General features: G+C 37.5%; 2 protein-coding genes across 5 annotated transcripts; one reads left to right on the forward strand and one right to left on the reverse strand.

Annotated features, from left to right (window-relative positions):
• htk (AT-rich interaction domain hat-trick) lies at positions 1-26,259 on the forward strand. The gene is made up of 7 exons (XM_017618885.1): positions 1-194; positions 254-393; positions 483-1,091; positions 1,152-2,196; positions 18,347-23,086; positions 25,759-25,917; positions 25,977-26,259. Exons 2-7 carry the CDS (start codon positions 388-390, stop codon positions 26,159-26,161), a joined length of 6,744 nt encoding a protein of 2,247 aa, XP_017474374.1. The 5' UTR covers positions 1-194; positions 254-387; the 3' UTR covers positions 26,162-26,259.
• Positions 9,671-18,410, reverse strand: shop (sulfite oxidase). Of its 4 annotated transcripts, XM_017618891.1 has the most exons (4): positions 15,676-16,527; positions 11,313-12,270; positions 10,406-11,244; positions 9,671-10,340 (listed from the first exon to the last, which is right to left on the reverse strand). In XM_017618891.1, exons 2-3 carry the CDS (start codon positions 12,247-12,249, stop codon positions 10,436-10,438), a joined length of 1,746 nt encoding a protein of 581 aa, XP_017474380.1. In that variant the 5' UTR covers positions 12,250-12,270; positions 15,676-16,527; the 3' UTR covers positions 9,671-10,340; positions 10,406-10,435. The 4 variants fall into 4 exon arrangements, with proteins under 4 accessions (XP_017474380.1, XP_017474376.1, XP_017474375.1 ...); XM_017618887.1 differs by lacking the exons at positions 9,671-10,340; positions 15,676-16,527 and adding an exon at positions 18,339-18,410 and having other exon boundaries at positions 10,364-11,244; XM_017618886.1 differs by lacking the exon at positions 9,671-10,340 and having other exon boundaries at positions 10,364-11,244.
• Position 26,260: the final 1 nt, after the last annotated feature.

The following is a 26,260-nucleotide window of genomic DNA, read 5'->3' on the forward strand; positions in this document are numbered from 1 at the left end:
CAAGATGTCACAAGCAAACATTTTGAGGTTCTGCGATAGGTGTCGCCAATAGTTTGTGATTTTTTTTTTTTTAATGAATTTTCTGCATTTTCCAATTTGCTTCGCAACAAAATATAGAGTCCCTAGGACGGTTAATCAAATCAATTAAATAGCAATTTATCCAGGATTATCAAAAAATATATGCTGGTTTGAAGGTAATTAAGATTATCATGACAAAACAAAATTGTGGAAAGTTAATTCATGAAATTTCCAGCACTCGTCTGGTAGGCATAGAAGCTGTGCAGTGTTTTGAGCATTTTGGTTTGTTTTAGAAATGCTTAAATATTGTTCGCAAAAGTGGCGTTTGTAAGCGATAACTTAAGTTTTGAACGTTATTTTCTTCAGAAAATGCAGGCAAGTCTTTTTTTAAACTACATAAGTGAATTTTATCGATTTCTTATTTTTCCTATAGTATATAAATAATTTATCTTCTATACTTCCAGCAAGTGGACACAGATCCACCATCCCTACCGGTTGGTACGGAGGTAAGTGCAAAATACAAAGGAGCCTTTTGTGAAGCAAAAGTAAGCAAAGTAGTACGAAATATAAAAGTGAAAGTTGCCTATAAGCAAGGGCTTGGGTCGGGTATAGTATCGGATGACTTAATAAAAGTTGCTCCGGGGCAACTTCGTGTTGGAGCTACCGTTGAAGTCCGTCATCCGGAGCGTAAGGACCTAGTAGAGGGGACAGTAACTAAAATACAAGATTGCTCGCAATATACCGTGGTTTTTGACGACGGAGACATAACTACGTTACGCCGTACTGCTTTATGTCTCAAAAGTGGCCGTCACTTTAACGAAAGCGAAACTTTAGACCAACTGCCACTAACTCACCCTGAACACTTTGGAAATCCAGTGGTAGGAGGACGACGTGGCCGAAGGAGGGGTCAGCTAAATGACGACAGCTCTGACGATGAGGATGAGAGCGATACAAAAGAAGTTGTTAATGAAAAAGAAGAACACATTGGAAAGGTTGTTTGCGTGGAAATGGAGACGAAGAAAAAGGATAAAGAAAAATGGTTTCCTGGCCTAATATTAGCACCTATGGCACAAGTATGTAGTTTTTTTTTAATCAATACAACAGGTAGTTATTTTGAACATATATTTACGCAGGCAAATGTCAGAATACGCGTAAAAGACGAATATTTAGTAAGATCATTTAAAGATGGCCGATATTATACAGTTCCAAAAAAGGAAGCAACTGATTTTACGCGTGAGGTCGCAGCAAAACAAGATGGTCAGGCTGTACAAGCAGCTCTTGAATATTTAGATAGCGGAGCTCTACCACCGCATTGGGATCGTGAATCTTTGTTTGGCCTTAATAATTCTTCCAGTGAGGGCGAAGGTGAACTAGAATCTGACTCGTCCGATGATGAACCTCGTGAGGAAAAAGATCGGTTTGTAGCCCAATTGTATAAATATATGGATGATCGAGGAACCCCTTTAAATAAGGTGCCCTCAATTCAAAATCGTGACGTTGATTTATATCGACTATTTCGAGCGGTACAAAAATGTGGTGGGTACAATCGTGTGACTGCAAAGAATCAATGGAAATCAATAGCCATTCGCCTGGGCTTCACACCTGTAACAGTAAGTGTCACAAATTTAGTGAAACAAGCGTTTAAAAAATTTCTTCAACCCTACGGCGAATTTCATCGCAAACTCGGGTGCTCTATGTTAATGACACCGCGGAACTCGAGCCGCAGTAAAGGCCGTAGTTTAGTGCGTGCAAATTCTGTGGCTTCACCAAAGCCAGTGGAAGTCATTAATAAAGATTCCTCGAACAAATCTGCAAACCCTATTACGTCTACGCCATCTTCATCAGCCTCTTCGGTTTCCAGCGGTCAAAACCTGACTTCTCCGTCTGTTGCGCCAATAACACCAGCCGTGTTAGTCGGTGCAGCAACGCCGTCGAACACGGAAGAGTCGGAAAATACAAGCGAATCGAGTTTAGATAACCCAAAAAACAAACGAAAAATTTTGATTGGTAAAGTAAAAGGCCTTGTTGAAAAATATGAAGAAAAAGCTAAAGATGATGGTGATGTGCCTCTGTCTAAAATCAAGGCGGCCGCGGAATCTTCACGATTTGATGATAAAGAGACATCTCAGAAGGATAGTTCTCCTATTAGTTTGCATTTAAGGGAATCCTCACCGCCAGGTATGTAAATATCCATTACAACCTACATACAAATAAATGCATGCAATTTTATTTCACTGTTGCTAAAGGGTTGTAGGAACTTTTCTGGGTCATTTAAAAACACAACTTAGGTGTGTTTGTTTGATTTTGAATTATATATATTTTAATATTTTTAAGGAGATTAAGAGTTTGTTACGCGATTTTTTTTGTATTGCCTTAAGCATCTTAGTTAAATGTGAAAGACATAAAAATAATTCTATAATCAGCAGTAGATAAGCATCGGCAAGTCTTGGCTTTTTTATAGAACTATTTTTATATTATACTATATTATATTATATTATATTAGGGAGGAAAAAACTAACACATCGAATTTATGGTTTTAAAAGGACTTATTTACTGAGAAGAAAATTTTAAAAGGTGTCGTCGGGCATTTGAAATTTTCCATTTAAAGAACATGTAAAAAAAATTGTTTGCATTAAAAATGTTATAACTATAGAACAGTTTTTTCTTGGCGTATTCTTGTAAAACAACTCAAAATTTGATTGTCTAGACACAAACATTTATATATTTACGGGCTATGAAAGACGAAAAAAGCAGAAATATGGAGTTTTAGGGCTTTACGATTAGAAATATTGATGCAAAATGCGTAGAAAATGTTAAATATAAACTGGATTTATTTTCATTATTACATTTATTTAATTTTTTATTGCATTTTTAAAAATCAATATTCATTTAAATTATTAGAAAAATTGAGTTTATTTCAATTAGGATATTTCGACCGATGTACTGACACTACCTGCAAAAGAAATTGATTTTGTTCTTTGTCTTTCGTCAAATATCGATTACAATTTTGTATCAACGCTATAGTCCCTCCCTCAGTAATTTGATTAACATATTTGATACTCCTAATCGTCTCTAAGACAACCAACTTCAGGATCATTTTTTACAGAATTTATGGCCCTACAACATTGGTTCCTAACCGGCGTCCCACTTCTCCTTATCGCAATACCTCCACGGTCCATCGGTCTATGGTGGGGTAAAAAACCTTAATTTGTATCGCATCCCTTCCTTATGTATACATATACAAGAAACCGTTACCCAGCCACTGCAAGTGACGCTACCGAATATTTCTAATTGTTATTTTTTTATGTTTGACAGTAAGTAAGAGAATGATCCAGGGACCGCAAATAACGATTAGCCCTTGAAATTTCAACTCAAAAAATCACGCTGAAAGAGAAATGCTACGTGCATAAGGAGTAAACCAAAATATTTCTTATTACTCGGAATACCTTCAGCGGCACTGATTTTTGTTTTTTAATTTTTACTTATAAAAATAAAGTTTAATCATTACATTTTGAGTTTTATTTTTTGCTCGGAAAATAATGGTTACGTTTTAAGTTTTATTTTTTGCTCGGAAAATAATCGTTATTTCTTAAGTTTTATTTTTTGTTCAGAAAATAAAACTTAATTTTTGCGTATGCGTATATNAAAATAATCGTTATTTCTTAAGTTTTATTTTTTGTTCAGAAAATAAAACTAAATTTTTGCGTATGCGTATACGCTTTTTTGCACTTTTTCTTTAGAAATGTGGTTCGCTTTGTTTCTGCGATGGTATCTGCATTTTCATTACCCACTCCACAGTGGCATTAAAGGTTCAATGCAGCCGCCCCCTGTCTATTCACGCATGCGCATACGCATACGCAAAAATTAAGTTTTATTTTCTGAGCAAAAAATAAAACTCAAGAAATAACGATTATTTTCCGAGCAAAAAATAAAACTTAAAAAGTAATCATGATTTTCCGAGCAAAAAATAAATCTTAAAACGTAACGATTATTTTCCGAGAAAAAAATAAAACTTAAAGCGTAACGATTATTTTCCGAGCAAAAAGAAAAACTCAATAAATAATCGTTATGTTTTGAGCAAAAAATAAAACTCAGTTAATAACGATTAAAAAGAGATTTTTATAATAAAAGTTATAGCCGTTACGGTCCCTGGAATAATGTAATAAAGTACGATTCACCAGAGCCCCTAAACTACAAATTTATTATAACCAACCCTGGATACGGCGAGTATACCCCAGCATTGTAGAAGAGGAATTTATTTTCCCTCGTGTGCAAGAAAAATATCTGGTTAGGACAGATGCATGTAGGGTTTATCGTGATTCCCTGCCACAAGGCTTAGCATCACGGTGCCCGCACTTAGCACAACGGATTAATTTTTGCCTTAATCTCTGCCCTGAAATGCAAGCACTTCAGTTCCAATCGGCAGTGTGTGGTGGACACACTTACCACCTTGGTAAAGCCGAAACCTACCTAAAATCTCTGCCGTTCTTTGGGTCCCGGCACCCGGTTGAAATGCAACTCCACATTGAACCCTTGCGAGTTTTACCCGCATTTAGGTATTAAACCACAGCCACCACGATACTCCCAGAAGGGGCCGTACCCATGAACAGACCGGAAAATGTTCGCCGGCGAGATTTGCTCCATTGGCTCAACTCACCCTGACCCACTTAACTGACTCAACTCACACTAGAACGACTACTGCTCTCCACATTCATCTCCATTTCAACATGCACACTTCATACCATCATGCTCCGTCTTGCCCATCTCACACGCCTTACTCGCCTCGCTCGTGGGCACCCTCTTCTAACCAGGAGAGGTGACACCACTTGCTCAACTTTCGCAACGGATCGAATTGCTCAACTTGCGCAGCACTTTTCCATCATTTCCAGCATTTTCCACGGTTTAAAAACATTTTCCTTCATTCTCAAACTTTCATTCAACTTAATTTTCACCCTTTTTTCTAGTCGTGTTTGCCATGCTAGTTGCCAGTCTTGCTTGTGTCGCCAGTTTTGCTCGTCTCGCCGACGAACACACTCCGGGGGCATCTGTTCCCCGTGGCACCATTTTTAAAGTCTTTGGTATGACTCTCGAAAGCCGTAGACTTTTCTGCCAGTTGAGTCTCCACCGACTCAGGACTGGTAGCCTTTAACTGGGGTAGACGGGGTTGTCAAGCCCGTACCCTGGAAATACCAAATCCCCCTGTCTTCCCTCCTGTTTTCTCAAACCGGGCTTGGGACCGTCTAAGGCACAGTTATCTGGTTAGGACAGTAGGCAGACGGGACGAAGCTTGGTTTGCAGCTGCGTTAATGAACTCCCCCAGACTGAAGCTCCGGCATAAACGCGAGTGCACAAGCCGCGGTTGTGAACAGGCATCGCAAGCACATCCTGAAAAGCTAGCCTATACGGTATGCAATTAATTTTATGTATCTCGATACCAAGTTCCAGTACTGCACCATGCACACTTCCAGAGACAAGTAGTATGAAAAATTTGGTTTGTACGGGAGGGGCCAAGAGTATGCGATTGATTTTGTATATCTCCATACCGAGTTCCCGAACTCTACCATGAACACGTCCAGAGATAAGCAGCATGGAAAATTTGGTTTGTATTGGAGGAGTCACGCCCCCTTTTGCAATAGCTCCAAGGGGCCAAGGGTATGCGATTGATTTTGTATATCTCCATACCGAGTTCCAGAACTCTACCATGAACACTTCCAAAGACATGCAGTATGAATAAATTCGGTTTGTATGGGAGGTGCTACGCCCCCCTTAAATTTGTTTAGCCTAAACCCATCCCTGGGACACGTGCGGCAGGTGTCTGAAACAGAGACCCAAAATAATGATTATCCTAATATGTGAGATCAAAAACGTCTTTTTTCGTCTTTGTATAATAATTATTTAGGAGAAATATCTTTTCAGATGGAAATTATTAACGTGTTTAAATAATAATTATATGGGATTTTTGTTTTTCTCATCTCTCGGGACTTCTATTTCAAGACGAATGTTATTTACGTCTTCTCATAATAATTATGTGGTACTTTTATTTTTTTTTCATCTCGTGGGACGTTTATTTCAAGACGGAAATGATTTACGTCTTGTCGGGACTTTTAGTTTTTTTCGTCTCGCGGGACGTTTATTTTAAGACGGAAATGATTTACGTCTTTTCATAATAATTATGTGCGACTTTTATTTTTCTCGTCTCTTGTGACATTTATTTCAAGACGACAATGATTTACGGCCCACGCTTTCTCTTAATAAAATCGGTGAATGTACTGCCGACTTCACGAAATTAAACGCAAATATCTCCGAGCTCGATTATTGGAATTTGATTTGCTAACATCTGGCAACCCTTGTCAATAACCTACCACGTAAAAGCAAAGCCCTTTAATTTGACAGCACATTTTTGAAAATCGAACGAACGAAGATTTAATGACATGAACAATTGTGGCGTTAAATATTTAACGCGATAAATCTCCGAACTCAATTAAGAAGTTTCATTCAATAAAAGTCCCATATCATTAAATCATTTCCGTCTTGAAATAAACGTCCCGCGAGACGAAAAAAAATTAAAGTCCCATATAATTATTATCAGATGACGAAAATAATTTACATTTTAAAATAATCGTCCCGCGGGACGAAAACAACTTTTCCATTGTTCAGTAATAATTATAGAGCAATATTTAATTTTATTTCTTATAATCATTATGGTCTCTGGTCTGAAATTTCGGTGACAGGTAATAAGGTCAATGGAAATAAGGTCAATTGACTTTATTTCCCACCCTGGTGCGAAACAAAGTCAATTTACATTATTACCTTTTCAAAAGCGAAATAAAGTCAACACAAATTTGGAAATAAAGTCATTGGCGCTATTTCCCCGTAAGAGTTGTTTTTTAATAGATGACAAAGGTTATTGCCAAATCCTCAGTGTTGTGATATTAATCCACACACAATCATGAACTATCCCCAATTGATTTTATTAAAACAATTTAAATTACGAATATGTAAAAATACGATGCGAAAAACTAAACGCCTGCGCACAGCTGGAATACGAGAAATATTTGAAGAAAGAGTGTAGAAATGATCCATAACTTGCAAAACATGTTTCGTTTCCACAAAAATAAAGCGAACACTATTAAATTGAAGAAACAGTCCATGTCCAAAAACCCCGGAGGAACACTGAAAGAATTCTCTGTTTTAAATTAGCATATTTTGAACGAATTCGGAATGTCTAAGGTGGAAAAGAAACCAACCTTTCTATAAGGAAACAATTATAGAAAAAGAATTTTCTTGCACTGTATTCATGTCTCCGCCAGCAATTTGTGACGACATCATTTAAAAGCAGCTAAGAAATTCGTGCTCCCTTATTTTCATTTTGACGCAGTTCAATGTTGATTCTTTTACTTTTATTTGGCTTTGCTTTTTGTTTTCGCTCAATTTAATTTTTATAATTTTTCAAAACAAAAGCAAAAACGTTGGAAATTAAGTGAGCCATACAAATTTTGAATTTATTTACCAGCAAATGTTTTTTCCCGGCTTTTGCAAATTGCATAAGTTCTCTGTAAGATGGTTTGTTGAAAAAAATACGTGAATATTGGAAAAAGGGATATTTCCAGCAGTAAACGTTTTAGTGTGGGCAACAATGATATTTTTTAAATAAGGCTCTCTGTGAAGACAATACCTGTAATTATTGTACGATGGTTTAAAATAAAACTTCAAATAACGAACGGTCTAACTGAGTAACTAAAATACTATTAAATACTACCTTTCAAAATATATGTTTACTGAGATGTTTGCTTTATAATTATAATATACTGTTTCAATTCGTCATAACATTGAACGATTTTTCCAACAGGGCGGCAGCTCAGCGTTGAATTGAAAATACTTTCGGCGCAACTATCTCCATTTATTGCAATTCCATTTGTTTCCATTTATCAGCTGTTCATTTCACAGCATATTCATTAGGTGCAACNTTATAATATACTGTTTCAATTCGTCATAACATTGAACGATTTTTCCAACACGGCGGCAGCTCAGCGTTGAATTGAAAATACTTTCGGCGCAACTATCTCTATTTATTGCAATTCCATTTGTTTCCATTTATCAGCTGTTCATTTGACAGCATATTCNCCTCCAAATTTTGGTTGTAAATTTTTGCTTATTTTGTATGTAAACACACTCAGCTCACACATGTAAATAACCAAAAATACTTTAAAGTTCATTAGAATCGACTTAAACAAGTAATTAAATACTTTTCAACATGAATTAGCAGAGTGCACTTTTCTTTTGTTTACAATTTGGTTGCCAAACACACCACAGCTGATCGTTTGACACATTTACCAGAATTTATCAGCAAAAAATTCTCGGACTAAAACTGGTAACTTCTGACAGAGAGAGAACCGTATTTACTCTCTTTTTTGTCCTCTCAATAGTCAGAGAACCGAGTACGGGATCGATTTCCAGTAAAATCTGACTGATTCTGACTATTTCTGACTCGTACGGGATCGCAACTATTAACGCTTTTCTAAGACGTAATTGTTGGGTTCAACAGTTGCAGCACAACCGAAATTTTCAATAAAGTATAGAGCCGTAACAAGGTCCTCAAGTCGCTCGCCAGCAGTACCTGGGACAAAGACAAAGAAACGTTGCTGGCCACATCCAAGGCAATTGGCCGGCGATCCTGAACTATGCTGCGCCTGTTCGGTCGCCGGGCACTAGTGGAGGCAGTGTACGAAGCTGCAAACTAGTCACAATGCAGCACTCCGGACAGCGACAGGATGCTTTCTGATGACTTCTGAGCAGCACCTTACAGCGGGGTACAAATGCTTCCCTTAAGGGAGCAAAAAAAAATTAAATAAACGCAGTTCAGGCTTACATCGACTAACCACTGGACCCGGCGACGTACCAACGAGTGATCAACGGCATTCATAGAGAGTCGGTCCTATGAATATCGTTATCGGAGCCCAACCACCACCTTTTGCAAACTCTGAGCCTCGACTGCTACGCTACTTTGGCCCAATTCCGACCAGAATATTGTTGCCGTCTCAAGAGGTAATTGTCCAGACATGACCCCGATATCCCCAATGAGTGCCCGGCATGTGGAGACTCCCCGATCCCGTCGAAGCAGCTCGTTTCTTGGGCCTACCGTTAGTTGAGCTTGACGACTACGATTGATGGATAAGCCGACCCAGGCGCGGAAACAACAAAAATGTCCCCAAAAACCATTGTTCCCGATGGGCTATCATTTTGAAAGTAATGGCCTGACGATTTTAGGGGTTTGCCAAAGATGTTTTAATTTTCAGTGACAGCCAAGCTACAGTTAGCTCCGTAGCTATTTAACTGATGAGAAAACAGAAAAGTCAACCTTATTTATGTTCCCACTCTGATTCCATTGGAATACGGTTGGTAAATTCTGTGCTCTAAGGGTCTGATTATGCATACTTCGCATAACTTCGCACAACCATTTGTACCAGTGCACTAAAAGTGTAACTTAAGAAAATGTGAAGCAAAATCTAAACTCAACAGATCGCTAAGTTTTTAAAAGTTCTGCCAATTTCTGGGTAATGGAATACGTACAAAGTACATACGAAATTACACTTTGAAGTTTATGCGAAGCTGTGCGAAGTTATGCGAAGTATGCATAATCAGACCATAACGAATTAAAGATGAATATCTCATGCTTTAATGAACTATCGTCCGGAAGAGACAGTTAATTTTCTTCTCTACTAACCCATGCTGTCTTGGAGCAAAATGCGACTTCTGGGGTCTCCGTTTTTTGACTTGACCTAGATAGTCCAGCAAGGGAGAGTGAAACTTTTCCAGTAGTAGCTTAACATTGGCAGCACTTTTGGCAAAGTCAAAGAACCATTGTTGGCACCATATAAGGTAGTTGGTTGGCAGATTCTATATAATATTACGCTTGACCTGCCATCACACCGCGCTACAGACAGTAACGATATCACTTGTGATGATGCCTGAACAGCACCCTCACAGCGTGACCCTAATGCTCACTGTCTGGGGAACTGAATTTATGCCCATGCTGGAAATGGGCCACCTTGTAGGCAGAAGCACCTCTATGAACTGAAGGATGAGATTGAGGACTACATCCGACAATCATTGGACCCGACGCTGTACAAACAGGCAATCAAAAATATTCACAGAGGGATTACCACCGCCTTCACCTGTTCTCGCCCCGTGGATGCCGTCATCGGAGTTCAACTCATTGCAAAGAAAAAGCTTCAGCTGCCTCGTAAGATCCGTCGATCTCTGGCGAAATTAACGTCCGGATACCATTAAATAAGCTGATTTAGGCTGGGCTTAGAGTGCCGCTATATCAATAATAAAATTCAATTTTTTAATAAGATATTCTCGGCGACTTTGTAAATATTGTTACTTTAGGTTCTTTTTTATTTTCTCGTGTAAATTATTGTATGATTTTGACTTTTATACGATGGTAAGCGTTTGCTAACACCCCACGTAAGTTCCAGATATTTGCAACCGTTTCTGGTTGAACATTATATGCGGAATCAACAGCTTTGGCCCAAATTTCGATTTCTTGTGCCGTTATCTTATCAATTGGGATTCGCGCAGTCCATAGTGACCAAGCATAATGGCGCCCGTCGGGTAGATCCTCCTGATCCAAAGCTGCAACATGCCATGTTTTGCCCTGATCTATAGTCAAATCAACTCTCAGGATGCGACGGCCGCCACCTGACCACGCATATCCCTGTACTGTGAGACAACCATTAACTGGTATTTTTACTTCCTCACCCTCTGCTGGTGTACAAATCGCTGAAGTGACGGGCATTGCTTGAATGGCGTGTGCTTTGGAAAAATCGACAGTATCCCAATCCGTACTTGGGCTGAATACTTTATAATCATTCTGCTGCCAATGCGAACTAGATTCGCTCTCAGACACTGCAATACGAGAAAGCCATTTCACGTTGCGGGCGCCAACTGTACCAGGAACGATACACCGCAAAGGGAATCCATGATCTCGGCTGAGCGGTTGATCATTCATTTCATACGCTAGTAACACATCTCCTCGTTCGTCCATTGCTTTCGAAAGTGGGATGGATGCACCGTAAGGATGTGAAGTTGGATCGAGATCGGCACCTTCTAATACCACATGTAGGTTTTCATTGGGCTTAACACCCATTTCAAGTAGAACATCTCTCAAACGGACCCCGGACCAAGTTGCGTTACCCACTGCTCCTGCGTTCCAAGAAAGACCTGTAATGATAAATAAAACAACGAAGAAACGGTATTGTCAAGCTTAGGATTGAAAATACTACACCAACCTTTCACGGACTTCACCGTCGTCATTTCAGAACGTCGGTTACCTCCACACATTATTGCGGCAGTGACCGTATACTTCGGCATTCTCTTAATATCATTAAATGTAAATGATTTGACCTGTTCTGCAGTACCCGACTTGGTAGTTTCAATAGCAATTTCCAGCTCGTAGTCCTTTATGTCTAAAATAGGAACTGGTAAATGATTTCTAATGTAGAAAAATTCATTGGGAGTAAAAAAATGTTCTCCCAGAAGTTTCAATGGCGGCTCAGCATTGAACGGTCTAATTGATGCTGGCTTTAGGATAGGATGACGTTTAGGCTCATTAGCCCATGGTGAACCCATGTCGTTTGTGCTGACCTCATCTTCAGGGGAGAGATTGCCAATTCTATAAAGCTCTAAAAGCGTTAAAATTTCTTTATTATTGTGTTGCTGATAAATAGCCCAAAATGGATCGATTGCACTGCCGGCCCCCAACATAATCTTTTCACCACCTGGATGCTTAGCAATAAATTCTGTTATATCATATACGCCGACCCCATAGGTAACCCATACGCGATTCTCAATAGTACTGTGATTTTGAACATCGATTGTTTTATAGGTAGGTAAATCCGGGCGTGGTTTTGTATGCCAACTGGGTTTTTCATCATTGACTTCTGAGTTTAGTTCGCTCGTAGTGTTGATTTCATTGAATTTCACATTAAACAATTTATATTTGTGTTCGTACAGAGCAAAGCCAGCCACAGCACCTCCTAAAGCTAATAGTGCGTAAAAAACTCTACTTTTTTTCTCAGCGGGCTTGGTATTTTGGGTACTAACTAACCGATATTGTGGAAGGTATGATTGTATGAAATTTAAACGCCGCAATCGAAGTATCCGGTAAGATGCGTAAATTGAACTTTTACCGCGCGTCGGCAAAGTTTGAAACCATGTCCTTAGCATTTTGATCAAATCTGAAGAAATCTGAAAATAATGTTTCCGACTTTGTTATTTCCATCACATTTTTATATTTTCGCTTAAAGAATAATATGTATGTGGCGCTTTCAGTTTACATGTATGGTACATAAATGTGTTTTCACATATCGATGGCGGAGTGGAAGATTGACCTATCTCGGAAGCCAGTTCGAAAACGCACTGTCTCAGAAAACTTTTCAAGAACACCCTACTTCAGAATTTGATTGAAGAACGCCCTATTTCAGAATTTTATTGAAAAACACCCTATTTCAGAATTGGGTTCAAAAACGCCCTATCTCAAACGAAAATACAACTCGTACAATTTGGCCAGAATTCGGTGGCACACATTTTGTGCTTCGGACCGCCTTTGCAAGAATTAAATATGAGGCATTTGGCCGCGATGTGTTGAGAGACGATCACTTGAGCTCTTTGACACCCAACATGAAAACAGTAGTCTGAGTGGTGGTTTCTGCACGCGTTGTTTTGTGCCTGGTTCCGACAAAAAAAAATCGTACAGGAAAAAAATTTGAATTTATAGAATACATAAGGCATCTATTGTTACGCAAAGAGGGGTGAGCTTAGGGTTGCCAACATTTTCTAAGAAATGTATAGTACTTTTTCAAAAAAATCGGAGAAAATATAGAACACTTCAAATAAATATAGTATTATATTTAAAAGAGAAAATTAAAACGCTTTTTAAGTTATCATCAAAAATTTTAATTTATATAGAGAATATTTTATTAATATTATTCTATAACTAGAAAAGGTGCCAGCAACTGGGACCAGGCTGGTGAAAACTTCGATATATTTCCGATAAATATTAGAGAAGGCTCCGATTCGTTCGTCATTCGCATGGTAATTCGATCTGAATCACCTACAAATGATGTGATTCGCTCTCAAAATTTTGTTTGGCAAATTACGTAATTCGGAAGGTAATTGGCAAGGCGAATGACGAATGGGAGAGCGAATTACGAAGCGTGGAAACACCCTATAACGCAATCAATATTTAAATTAATATAAATCAAAAGTTCATTTTTATTAACGAAGTAGTCGCTTTGTTTCTCTCATTTCGCATTTGACATTCATAATAGAAAAACCTCTTTTTAGTTAATTAATTAACACATGATTACTACCTATTTTATTTGAGTAAAAACTTGTTGGTACTAAAATAAAGGTAATGCATTATAGCATCTAAAAAAAAATTCCATTATTTTATGAGCGTGGCATACCTACAAAGGGTAAATATGATAAATCTCGAACACTTTTGTACATGTGTGTATGTAAATGACACCAACTCATGGAGCATTTTCGTGTTCATTATATATTTATTTTAATTTAATGTATTTGTTTTTATCAAAACCCGGAGTTCAAATTAGTTAACACAAAAACCGTGAATTAAGTAATTCAAATTGTTCGAAAAGAAAAGGCACATCCAAAACCTTAAGTAAAATAACATTGAAGTTCGTCAAAATGAAAATAAGGCAGCACGAATATCAATATGAAGTAAAAATCTCTGGGAAGGCAATACTTATGAGCAGGGAACGGATTTCATGGAAATTGCCTTTTTTTCTGCTAAATAGATAGAGTATATTCGATTAAGAATATCCACGATTTAGCTTTCCCTGATTCCATATACACACATTTGATGTTGCCTTTTCTTGGATATTTGCCTTTCTACCTTTAACTGTATGTAAAGGGCAAGGAAGAAGGCGTTATTCCCGATAATTTGAAAGTTTAAACGTTCCATATTCAAATTGGGTGCCACTTGTATCAACCCACGTCGAGCGCACGTGCGGTACAATCAAGGCTTTTCTTCGCGAAAATCGAATCCGAACAACGTCTAATGGCGTTTTCGTTTCTACCTAAAAAAGTTACCTTCTATTTGCCCTCTACGCACAAATACTAAGAAAAGGGTCATAAACTAGAAAGAGGGTTTTTCTTAACAGCGGTCGCCCCTCCTCAGGCAAGGCAGATCTCCGAGTATATTTCTCGCTTGAAAAATAATGTAGATTGACGCTTACACATATGTTAGTCTTTGGCCAGCTTCTCCTCTGATTTGTGGCGTGCGCCTTGATGTTGTCACAATGTCAATTTTACGCCGACTCCGAACGGCGACTGTATTTTTATGAGAAGTTGTTTTTCATGGCAGAATTGCAGTCGGAGGTCTGCCATTGCCTGCCAAGATGCGACCGCTGTTAAGAAAAAACCTTTTTTCTATATTTTTTTGTGATGTTGCTTCGACCAGGGTCTGAACCAAGGCACTGCGGAGTGGTAGCGCGCACTGCTAACCACTACACAGCGGCCGCCCTCCCTTGAAAAAGCTTCTCTTAAAATTCATTTGTCGTTCGGAGGCGGCATAAAATTGTATTTGTGTTATAACATCAGAAGGCACACCACAAATTGGAGGAGAAAGTGTGAGCACCAAAATATTTTTCCTATTAATAAGGACTGCCCAAAATATTTTTGAGCTCAAATTGAACTCGCCCACAAGCTCCCAGGTATATTTTTTATTCCTCCGCTAACTAGCCTGTTTCTAGTTTTTTAACTAAAAAAAGTATTAATGTACAAGTCCCGAGCTGCGCTTAGGCAAATTTTCCGAATGTGTGTCTAAATGATCCAAAATTAGGACCAATATTATTAAAAATGGCCACGAAGGCACCATACAAATTAACTGCTTTTTCATGTTCCTGAGGAGAAGATGTACCAAACAAGCATTAGTAAGAAAATTATATTTTTTATTTGGTAATAAATGCTGCACTATTTACATACATATTTATAGTGGCGCTCAAAATAATAGCAGCAAAATTCAAAATGATACTGCAGGCAACTTTTCTTTATTTATTTATTGCTAATAATTTTCGTTTAAAATATGGGCCGATCTATATCAAATACCACATAAATAAAAGTTTCAAAGCTTTTTGTATCGCATTCAATTTTAGCATGAACAAAACTTACTTTTATATGGAGGAAAATGCGCAACACCCTCCACAAAAAAAATTCTAAAAAATCAACAGTAATTTGTAGCGACTTGAAACTTGCACTTTTTTACACTAAAATTGAATGGGCTACAAAACTGCATATCCGAAAATTTTCTAAAGTTTCGGATTAAAAAGTTTGAAATTTTGATGACAACTTTTTTAAGTTTGATAAATTTTTTTGAAACTTATATAAGCTTTGAATTTTTTATTTATGTGGTGTCTGATATAGATCGGCCCATATTTTAAACGAAAATTATTAACAATAAATAAATAAAGAAAAGTTGCCAGCAGTATCATTTTGAATTTTGCTGCTTTATTTTCAACGCCACTATATGTATAAAAATACTTTACTGTACTTATGTATATATACTTATCCATATACATATAGCGTACACATTTTTTTAATAAGTAATAAAATATTTCGTTTTTTAATTACAGTTTATTTTTTTGTCGTTAAACTGCAAATAAATACTACCAAATCACTTTCTAAAAATGCATGTTAAAAATGTAATACATAATAAATACGACTTCCAACCGAGAAAGTTGTTTTGTATTTCTCTGCCACTATAAAAAGATTAAATGAAACACACAACACTTATCAGTGGTCTTGAACTAGTTGAACTTGGCGATATAAAGCTCATAATATTGCTATGAGTTTAGAAATCATTTGCTTCTCTCTGGAATGGTGACACTCACAACTTATCTGATGAGAATTAGGAACGGGTGTGTCCCAACTAGTGTTGCCGCGAATCATTTTTAGTGGTAGCCAAATCCCTTTTAAAAAAGGACTAAAAAGATCTAAAAAAAATTGCTGTGGCTAAAAATGGCTCGAAGCACATAACATACCAGCAAAGAAGACCGAAATGATTCGTGCCAAAATTTCATAATTTTTCCACAAACATGGCTTTGACTCATATAGTGCAAGAGATTTCCGGTAGATAACTGAAAAAATCGAAACTACACTATCCAGAGAGTTACTCAAAAACACACAAAAAACTTCGTTAGAACCCGTTCGAGCATTAAGATGGATTTCATTCACAAAAACACCTACAGATGAATTATATATACGTTTGTACGGCGTCACGCCCTCTTTTCAAATAGCCAATTTTTCTCAATGAGTTTAAGATTAATTTCATATATCTCCACACCAAGTTCCAGTACTCTACCGTGAACATTTCTAGAGATATTCGGTATGAAAAATTCGGTTTGTATGGGAGGTGTCACGCCCCCTTCATACATCGAAAATTTTTTTAGCCTATAATAATCCTTGGGGCGTCTGAAGCAGGTGTCCGAAATTTCAAAAAAATCGGTTCGACGTTCTCGAGCTTTGCGAACACAAAAACTGCTTTCAAAATATATAATAGTATAGATTGGTATGAATCGATATGGTTTTGAAAAGGCTTAATTTCAAAACTAAATGTAAGGGGTTTCTATCTGTTTAAAATCTCAAATTGAGTTCAGGGGATAAATTAATTGAAAAAGTATGACAAGTGAGAAGTTTAAGGAAGTTTTAGTTTGAAAATATTCTGAAGATGGTTAAACAAATTTTAAAACTCCTGTTTTTGAATTGAGTTTTCTTGAAATAACTGTTAATCAATGAAGCAAGTAAAAATTTCATACACGAAGCGGGTAAGCGCGATCCAGTACATACATAAACCATATTTCAAACATGATCATTTACATACAGTTTCGATTATAAAAAGCGGGAAAATGTGATTTTGTATTTCGAAACTGTATGGTGGAAAGTGCGTTCTAATATCTATTTGATACACAAAAATTATCACGGCTGTACTTTTTGCTGATATATTACATACATATGTTCCATTTAGTTAAACAATATAAGAATATTGTAGTATGTACCACAAAAACGTATATTTTCTATAAAAATTCATAACTCAGAAAAAAAATCTTCGCTATTAGAGATTTGGGTTGATTGTAGTAAAAAAGTTTGAGAGAAAAAAAAAATACACTTTTTGAGAAATTAAATTTAAAAAAAAATTTGCACTTTTTGTTTATTGTTAAATAAAAAATTTTAAATAATGAAAATCAATAATTATATCATTCTATCTTGAAGTGACAAGAACTACTGACATTTGAGTAAAAACATTTTTGGAATCTATTAAATTTTGACAAAGTTATGGGCATTTAAAAAAAAATTCTCACTGTCAATTCGAATAATCGATTTTTGCCTGAAAAACAAAATCGCGTTAATTCGGCCGAAAAATTGTTCCGAGCCAAAAGAAAAAATACGTGTCTCATTATTTGCACCAACAAACAATGTATTTGAGTTTGGTACAAATTAAAAATCATGCTCGTACCTGACCGGTTGTCTGGAAATGGAAAGCATCACCTTAAAATTTTAAGCTGTTTATTCAGAATTTTTAGAAAATTTTTGGTTTGCAGTTTTGTAGCTCAAAAAAAAAAAATTAATAAAAATCAACGCAATTTTCCAGCGTCTTGACAATTGCACTTTAACCTACTGGAATTTAATGAGCTACAAAACTGCAAACCCAACCTTTTTCTAAAAATTCTGAATAAACAGTTTATAATTTTAGGATGCAATTGTTAAAGTTTGTAAAATTTTTGTAATTTTTGTACGCCGTTTGAAATATGGATTTATGCGGCGCTGCTTAGGTGATGTGCTAGACTTTCATAAAAAAATATAAACATTAAATAAACAAAAGAAAAATAGCCAAAACTAGTCAAAATGTCTCCTGACTTAATCAGCTGACCATAAGTGTATGTGGCATATGTGGGACAAAGTTTGATTTGATTCCTGGTCGAAGCACCAACCAAGTTTTTTCTCTAATAGCGGTCTCGTCGCTTCATAGCGAGGCAAACGAAGAACTATTTGTATGCTGTTACAACAACCGTTCCCACAACAGTCGGGTCTACGTAAGCGGACCGACCCAGATTTTTATCTGGCCAAGGACTGTCACTCCAGCAACACTCCCCAAAAACTGTTCTGTATGCTGTTACAACAACAACAACAACAACAACAACTATTTGCAATCCTTAAGTTATAGCCTATTTGTTCTAACCCAATAAACAATATATAGATATTTATTTCTTTTGGATGTAATAATTATATAATCTTACCTTTGCAGGCACAAGTGCAGCGAATAAAAAGGACAAAAGCCAAAAGAAGCAAACTCCTCAAAGTGATGATAAGCGGAATAAACGAAAAAAAGATGATACTATTGAAAAAATTGATGCTGGTGATTTTATTGTTGAAGTGGGCGATAAGCTGAAAGTTTACTATCACGAAAAGAAGGTTACTTATGAAGCGAAAGTTATCGAAATCACTTTGCAACGTGGTCCGCCGATGTATTTGGTACATTATACCGGTTGGAACAACCGCTATGATGAGTGGGTGCCACGTGAACGCATTGCTGAAAACATAACGAAAGGATCAAAACAAAAGGGTCGTACTATGAATTCAAGTTTGTCCGAGAAACAAAAAGAGAATCCTTCAAAACCTCCAACTGCTGCGTCGTTGAATTCCTCGGGATCTCCAAATTCCAACGTTAATGTTTTAAGCAACACAGCTAGCTCCACAAAACTGCCGGTTTCGGCGAAACGTGGCCGTGGTCGGAGTGATTCCCTACCCCCGCGTTCCACTACGCCCTCTTCGGTAGCATCTAACTCAAGTCGCACAAAATCTCCCGCGACAGCTGGTCTGAAAAAAAGACCAATTCGCACGACAACAAATACTGCTCGACGAACCTCGGCCAACATTTCTGATGTGTCTTTGCAAAGTGAATCTGAAACAGACTCCGATGAACCAGTCCGACGACCGACGCGTGCTACCAAAGAAATTGAGTATAAGTCAGGAAATGTAAGTGTTAAAGGAACAATAAAAAACAAATTATCTGTATCAGCTGGAAATAGCCAGTCGGATACAGATGATGACCGCGATGAAGGTGAGTCATCAACCATTTTAGGAGCAAATAATAGCTCTTCCCACACCTTAAACTCTAAAGGCCGCAGCTATGATCTTGGTCAAATACGTTCAGAATTAAGAGGATTCCAGGGATTGAAGTCACCCTCTTCATCAATGGCAGGAGATGATGAAATTTTATCAGATGTTAAAGCCGAAGAATCTTTGAATAAAGATGATAACAATTTCGATACTAAACATGTTGTGACTACTGATAATAACCCGTTAAGTGAATCAAATGCTATGGTCGTATCCGTGAAATGTGACCAGAAACAAGATTTAAAAGAAGAAGTTTTAAAATCTTCCACGGACATTTCTTCTGAGACCGAATCTTTCTGTGACGACGATTCACAGTCATCGGGAAAAACTACGACCCTTGAAAACATGACGAAAAAGTTTCAACAGAAAATAAAAGCAGGTAAACAACAAGCCTTAGAAAAACTTCCTTGTGGAAAATCTACGGTGGAGAGAGTACCAAAAGTTGTAGAGAAAATAATACAGGATTCCCTGGCAGAAAAGCTTCAAGAAAGCCTCAAAACAAAGCCGGATATTAAACAAGAAGAAATCTTAGAAAGAAGTACTAGTGACACTGTTACATGTAAATCGGAAACTGATAAAAAAGAAGAGTGTAAAGTTAGCACTATACATACCACCGAGCTATTGCAGAAGGCAACTGCCAATAATCCGCCTCGATTCGCCGGCATAATTAGCACTAGTAAATTTACATCTGTTATTGAAAAACCAACGAGCTCTATCAAGAAAACAGATTTTGCTACCAGCAAGAAGGCGGACGTAATAAGGAAAGGAACCGCAGACAATTTAGAATCACAGTCGAAAAAACTCTTGGAACCATTGCTGAAAGAAGTGAATAAAATTGAACCGTCAGCAGCATGCTCACCATCCTCGTCTTCTTCATCGTCTTCGTCGTCATCGACATCGTCATCGCGTTCGTTGCCTGACATGAGTAAGCTTGATATTAGCGGTGGTTCTTCTACTTCCTCAACGTACTCAATTTCCAATAAAGAGTCTAAACCGGTCAAGGCGACATCACCCGATATTTACGAGTTCAAAGATCCAGAGCCATTTGAATTTGAAATCCGAAAATTGTCAACCACAAGCACAAATGCTTCCCCACTAAATTCGAGTAATGTAGCCACTAGTCCTCGAAAGCAAGCTCAGAAAATAGGAGTGCAACAATTAGTTGTTAATGAAAAAACACAACCAGCACAGAGTCCAATTGCTGCCTTGGTGAATCGCAAAAAAAAGGGGTCGCCAATGAAGGAAGCTGCATTGGACAAAGCCAAACTTCTGAAATCTGATGAAAAAACTACAGTCATTTTAGAAGGGAAAATGGTTCAAGCTGGCTCTACAATGTCATCCGCAATGAAAAGCAGTTTAGGTAGCCAAACAAAATTGCTGTCACTAAATCCAATATCTTTAGACCAAAACAAGTCAGGATCACAGAAAACCGCCGACATTTCCATAAATACGCCATTTGATGCGTTGCGAAAATTGCCCAATTTTAATGTAAACATGAATGCGTTAAACGAAGAACTGGCACAAACAGTTCAGGAAACAACGAGGGCATTAACCGATGCTTTCCCAGCGCCAAGCGTGCCTTCTTTGCACGAAGTCACTGCTGGTCCATCAAGACTTGAACCGTCTAAAGAAACAGAAATAGGGAACATGGTTACCCCTCCTCGCAAGCATACACAAACAAATGCTTCTACACTGGTTAGCCCTGTTCCGGCTGTAGCCAAGAAAACGGTAATTGGTAGCCCATTTGTAGAGACTCGTAAAGACCTAAGCAACGTTTTTGAGTTGAGTACAGGGGAAGGGTCAACCACAATTGGTGAATTGAAAGATAATAAATTAGAATTCGAAAACGCAAAGAAAATGCTTTCAGCAACTGCGGGTGCCTTTGATTTGGACCCTTCAAAATACGAGAACAAACCAACATCTATAGCAGATAAACTTTTGAAAGCCATCAGTCAAAAAAAAGAGGAAGATAAACATAGAGTGGAACCAAAAAGTGAAAAAGTTGAGGAGAGCGGGACCACGACAGATGCAATGAATACTATTGTGAAAAATACTTCGAGTGTTTTACCTCAAATTACCAACGTTTCTGTCGAACCCTTGAATATTGATAGCGATTTGCCTGGATCCTCAATCAGTTATTTAAATAGCAGTAAAAGCTTGGCTTTAGAAGCTGTACCCCTGATACCTGTATCAATAAAAAAGTCGGTAGCTTATACTAATTCTGAACCTAAGTTGGGAATATTAGAGTCGATTGCAGTTAAAAATAACGACCTAACGGAGACAATACAAAAACTCGAGTGCGCTATTCAGCGGAAAACGCCAGTTACTGGGCTTTCAGTTACAACTACACCGACGTCAAGCTTGGCCCCTAATACATTTTCCGAGGACTCAATGGATAGCACAGATTCCGAACGTCGGCTTGTTATTGAGGACGTAGCAGATGACCTATGTGATATGCTTAAAAGTCCCACTGGCTCACGTCATATTGGAGGAGAATTAAAGATATTGCAGACAAGTGCGATGCCACAAAAAATAGATATCAGCACAACTAAATTAATGTCAAACAACCTTGCTCCACACGCAGGCGTCCAAGCCCCTATACCTTTGAAAGTGGTACAACCTAGTCGATCGCAATCTGAGTTATTTCCATCCACTACACAGACTACTTACGTGTCTGCATCAAATAAAATAGTAGAAATACCGCCATCATCGTCAACACAAGTAGCTACAATCGGAAAAACTGAACAGGAAACTACACAACTAATATATATGGAGGCGCAAGAAGAGCACAAAGTAAGGAGCGAGATTACTTCATCTTCGATTGGAGAAAATAAAGGACCTTATTATAAAGAAAGTATTTGTCCAAGAGATAATTTCAGCGGAAAATTAACTGAAACGGGCAACGACGCATCTCCAACGATGAATGCTGCTACAATTTTATTCACAAGCATAAAAACATCAAAACAACAGATTCAGAGAACAGCTGATGTTGTGCCAATTATTGTACCGGACATTCCAGTATCTGTTGTGGTGGCTTCCGGCGCAGTTCCATCAGTTAAGGCTGCGGCTCAAGCTGCGGCTGCAGCAGCAGCACAGAATTCATCCGAAGCATTCAAATCGGCATTAAAAGCCGACACCAAAGGAAGTTCTGCCACATCTAGAACGTCTTTGTCGTCAGTTATGTGCAGCACTTTTGTTGAGCCATTGGTATCCGATGAAAACGCAGAGTCCAAAGCAGCTCAGGATACGGGTGTCAATTTTAATATAACCGCTAATTTAGCAGCTTTAAATCCACCTGCAACGGTTGCATTTACTCAATTGTCTGCCATATCAGCGAATTCTGGATTTTATTTGGACCCTCGCACAGAACTGCGTCCCGAAGATGGCGTAAAACCCATTGTAGATACTCAGCGTACAAATCCCGAACTGGAATGTCTAAATGAAAAGGAAGTTGTGGGAGGTTTATGCGCGGAAGAGTTAGCGTCAAATTTATGTATTGATGCAAATAACGATTCCATAAATTTGCTTTGCGAAGAGACAATTCCAGGCAGTCCAGCACCTGCTTTTGGCGGAAAAGAAGAACACTCAACAACACAGCAAATCACGGAAAGTACTCTGGTGTTGGAAACTGACAATAAAGATTTACATAATAATACTAATCCGCTTGAGATTACGAGAACAAATGTTTTGATTGCAAACATCAGTAGTTCTCCAAATGATTCGGCGAGTCAAGATGAGAATTTGGATTTAGAAAATGAAATATCGCCTAGGAAACGTCGACGAACTAGGAAACAGTCGGAAATGGCAATCATCACAGAAGGACCGACGAAACGACGAAAACAGATGGGATGTTCGAAAAAGAACCCAGGTCAGTAGGACTTTGAAATCTATAGACACAATTTTATTATTCCTTTATTTCCACATGTGATAAACAATATTAGTACGTTAGTTTTCTGGTAATTGTTTTTTTTTTAGAATTTTGCGCATATAAAATAATTCTTATATTTGAACTAATTAACTTGTCTTTCTGTCGTTAAAAAAAAAAACTTTTTAATATTTACCCGCAAAATAGGCGAAATCACTCGTAGAAATTAGATTTCGCAGTCACTCTACAACAGGGCTGCTCAAAATATTTGTATTGTAGTGAAATCCCACCCAGCCAGCAAAGAAACGTAAATTTTGCCGACAGTGCAGTTTAGTTAAATTTTCCGTATCCGAATACGCATAAAAAAAAACTACAGTTATCATCAATTTTCGTATCTGGAAAACGTTCGAAAAAGGTGATGTCATTTGAAAGCAATAACTGTATTTTATTTGCTCAAGCTAAACATTTGAAAGCATGCATGGCGTGGNAACGTAAATTTTGCCGACAGTGCAGTTTAGTTAAATTTTCCGTATCCGAATACGCATAAAAAAAAACTACAGTTATCATCAATTTTCGTATCTGGAAAACGTTCGAAAAAGGTGATGTCATTTGAAAGCAATAACTGTATTTTATTTGCTCAAGCTAAACATTTGAAAGCATGCATGGCGTGGTCGGCAGTGGCTCGCGTGCAGAGGAGTGTGCCGCTAATTGTTAGCTTCCAGAAGGTGCCGGGTTCGAATTCCGTCAGGCGCTTCGTAATTTTATTTTATTTCTTTTGAACGATGAATGGATCATTAAAGTATCCGGAAATGGAATCGGTAAACGGGCAAAAATCCGGTTATCATCGACTTTTTTCCGTTTTCGGATTTTTTGCTGGCTGGGCTCATGGTACAATAACTGCAGGCATTGTCTTCCCAGAGAATTTTGCTTCACATCGAAATTCGTGCTCCCTTAATTTCATTTGGACTTAGTTCAATGTTGATTCTTTTACTTTTATTTGGATTTGCTTTTTGTTTTCGCTCAATTTAATTTTTATAATTTTTTGAAAATACTGGTTCCGTACGTCATGCGGACTGCGCCCCTCGTGCGGATGGGCGGGAATGGAGGGTAAAAACCGTTGGGTTTATTAATAAAACAAAAGCAAAAACGTTGGAAATTAAGTGAGCCATACAATTTTGAAATTATTTACAAGCAAATGTTTTTTTTCGGCTTTTGCAAATTAAATAAGTCCTATGCAAGAAGGTTTGTTTAAAAAATACGTGTACATATATGGTGTATGGGTATCCCTTACAATATCGCTTTTCCATAGCAGTAAACCTTTTAGTGTGGGCGACAATGATGTTTTTCAAATAAGGCAGATCGGAATATGTACTCTCTGGGAAGACAATACCTGTAATCATTGTACCCAACCTTTTTTTTGTAATTTAAATGAAGCTAAAAAGTACAAGTTTATTTTTATTGTACGATTAGCGAATGAAATTTGTTAACAATGGGTGTATTTCCATATATGTGAAATAATACAGTGCGTTAAGAAACGATAGCGACATAGTGGCTGAAAAGTTCCAAAATTTACGTAAGTCAACCTACGTTTACGCTAGGTCGTTGACTAACTGCGCTTTAACAGGGAAAAACGTGTCGAACTCACAAAAGTACATTTACGAGCTACGCAAATTCTGATGTAAAGAGATCGAAGATGCACAATTTAAACTTAAGACAAGCGCTCCACTTGTTAAAGCATGTTCACATTATCGTAATTTACGGCCCATTTGTAATTTATAAGCAAATCATTTTGAAATCAAGTAGTTTCGCCTTGTAAAATCCGTCTATAAATTAAGTAGAAATGAGATAATTTATCATAAATCAAGAACACAACGAAGAAAAAAAAAACGTCTACGACCTTATTTTGCATGGCTACTGATAGCCGACGGCCAACCATACGCTAAAATTCGCCTTACGTATGACAACTGGCTACTGACCGTCGGCTATTGAGTCTACATAGAAACGCAATTTTCTGTTTCCCCGATTATGACGACTTTGTTATTTGTTTACATAATTTACACGTTGGAGCAAAGTTGCCGATTACTTCGAAATGTACATTTCAAAAAAGTAAATTCGGATGTTGTCTGCGTTTTGCTGTATACCGAGATTAATCGCTATACATAATTCAAAGTATGATACTTGTAGCCACGGTTACTAGACCAGCAACTAGACACCAGTTGCCATACATAATAGGGCTACAAGTAATTTATGCTGTAACGTGATTTGCTCATAATGTTCTCGTGCTGATTATATATAACGCCCCAATTCTGGTTGTAAATCCAACACAGAGTGCGCATCTTAATCCGATTGAACACTTATGGAATATGCTCAAGACATGGTCCAAACACACAAAGTAAAACCAAGACTCCAACTGAAAGACTATCATCTATTAGTAGACAGAATACCAATTGTTTTACTTGTTTTGTTCACGATTTATGGTATACGCAGATATTTGTGACCATTATTTCTACGAAATGGATTTTAGGACTTTGTATAGGCAAGGATGACTTCCATATTAGAATATTATTAGTTTATAAGGTTATTCCATAAATTAGCCAATTTTTCTAAACAAGCTGAATGTATGCAGAATATTGTGGAACACAGTATAATTTATTTAAATTGAAATTTATTTATAGCTGGTTCTGATAGCGATGAAAATTCGGATGGTACATCGCAGCGCAGCACTGTTCCATCTCGACACCAATTCCAACACCAACACCAACAGCTCCAGCTTCAACACCGACTTACATCAGTTGGAACTCGACCTTGTCCGTATAATTTCTTAGTCCAATTAGGTAAAATTTTTGTTGAAATGTGTAAAATATTTTGTTTAAAACAATCTCTACTAAAATAGATCCCAACATGGGCTCTGACCAGTGCATTGGAATTTTATTGAAGCAGATTCAAGAATTACGCAAGACATACAACGCTATCAAAGGTGACCTAGCAAATATTGATCGAAGGCGCAAAAAATTACGTCGCCGAGAAAGAGAGAAAAAGCAACAAGTGCAGAGCCAGCAGCAAATTAAAAGTACATAATTATATATGACATCCTATATATGTATGTATGTCTATTAATCAATTTAATAATCCATGTTGAAAATAAAGATTTTCATTATTAAGATAATACAAACTAAC

Source organism: Rhagoletis zephyria, unplaced genomic scaffold (genome assembly GCF_001687245.7).
Source record: "Rhagoletis zephyria isolate East Lansing unplaced genomic scaffold, Rhagoletis_zephyria_1.1 Rzeph_scaffold_01737, whole genome shotgun sequence".
Classification (NCBI taxonomy): domain Eukaryota; kingdom Metazoa; phylum Arthropoda; class Insecta; order Diptera; family Tephritidae; genus Rhagoletis; species Rhagoletis zephyria.

Coding starts and splice junctions, on each gene's coding strand:
- shop (XM_017618891.1), bottom strand. CDS start 12,249: ATGCTAAGGACATGGTTTCAAACTTTGCCGACGCGCGGTAAAAGTTCA. Junction 11,245..11,312: donor GACGGTGAAGTCCGTGAAAG/GTTGGTGTAGTA, acceptor TTATCATTACAG/GTCTTTCTTGGAACGCAGGA.
- htk (XM_017618885.1), top strand. Junction 2,197..18,346: donor AAGGGAATCCTCACCGCCAG/GTATGTAAATAT, acceptor TTACCTTTGCAG/GCACAAGTGCAGCGAATAAA. Junction 25,918..25,976: donor TAATTTCTTAGTCCAATTAG/GTAAAATTTTTG, acceptor CTACTAAAATAG/ATCCCAACATGGGCTCTGAC.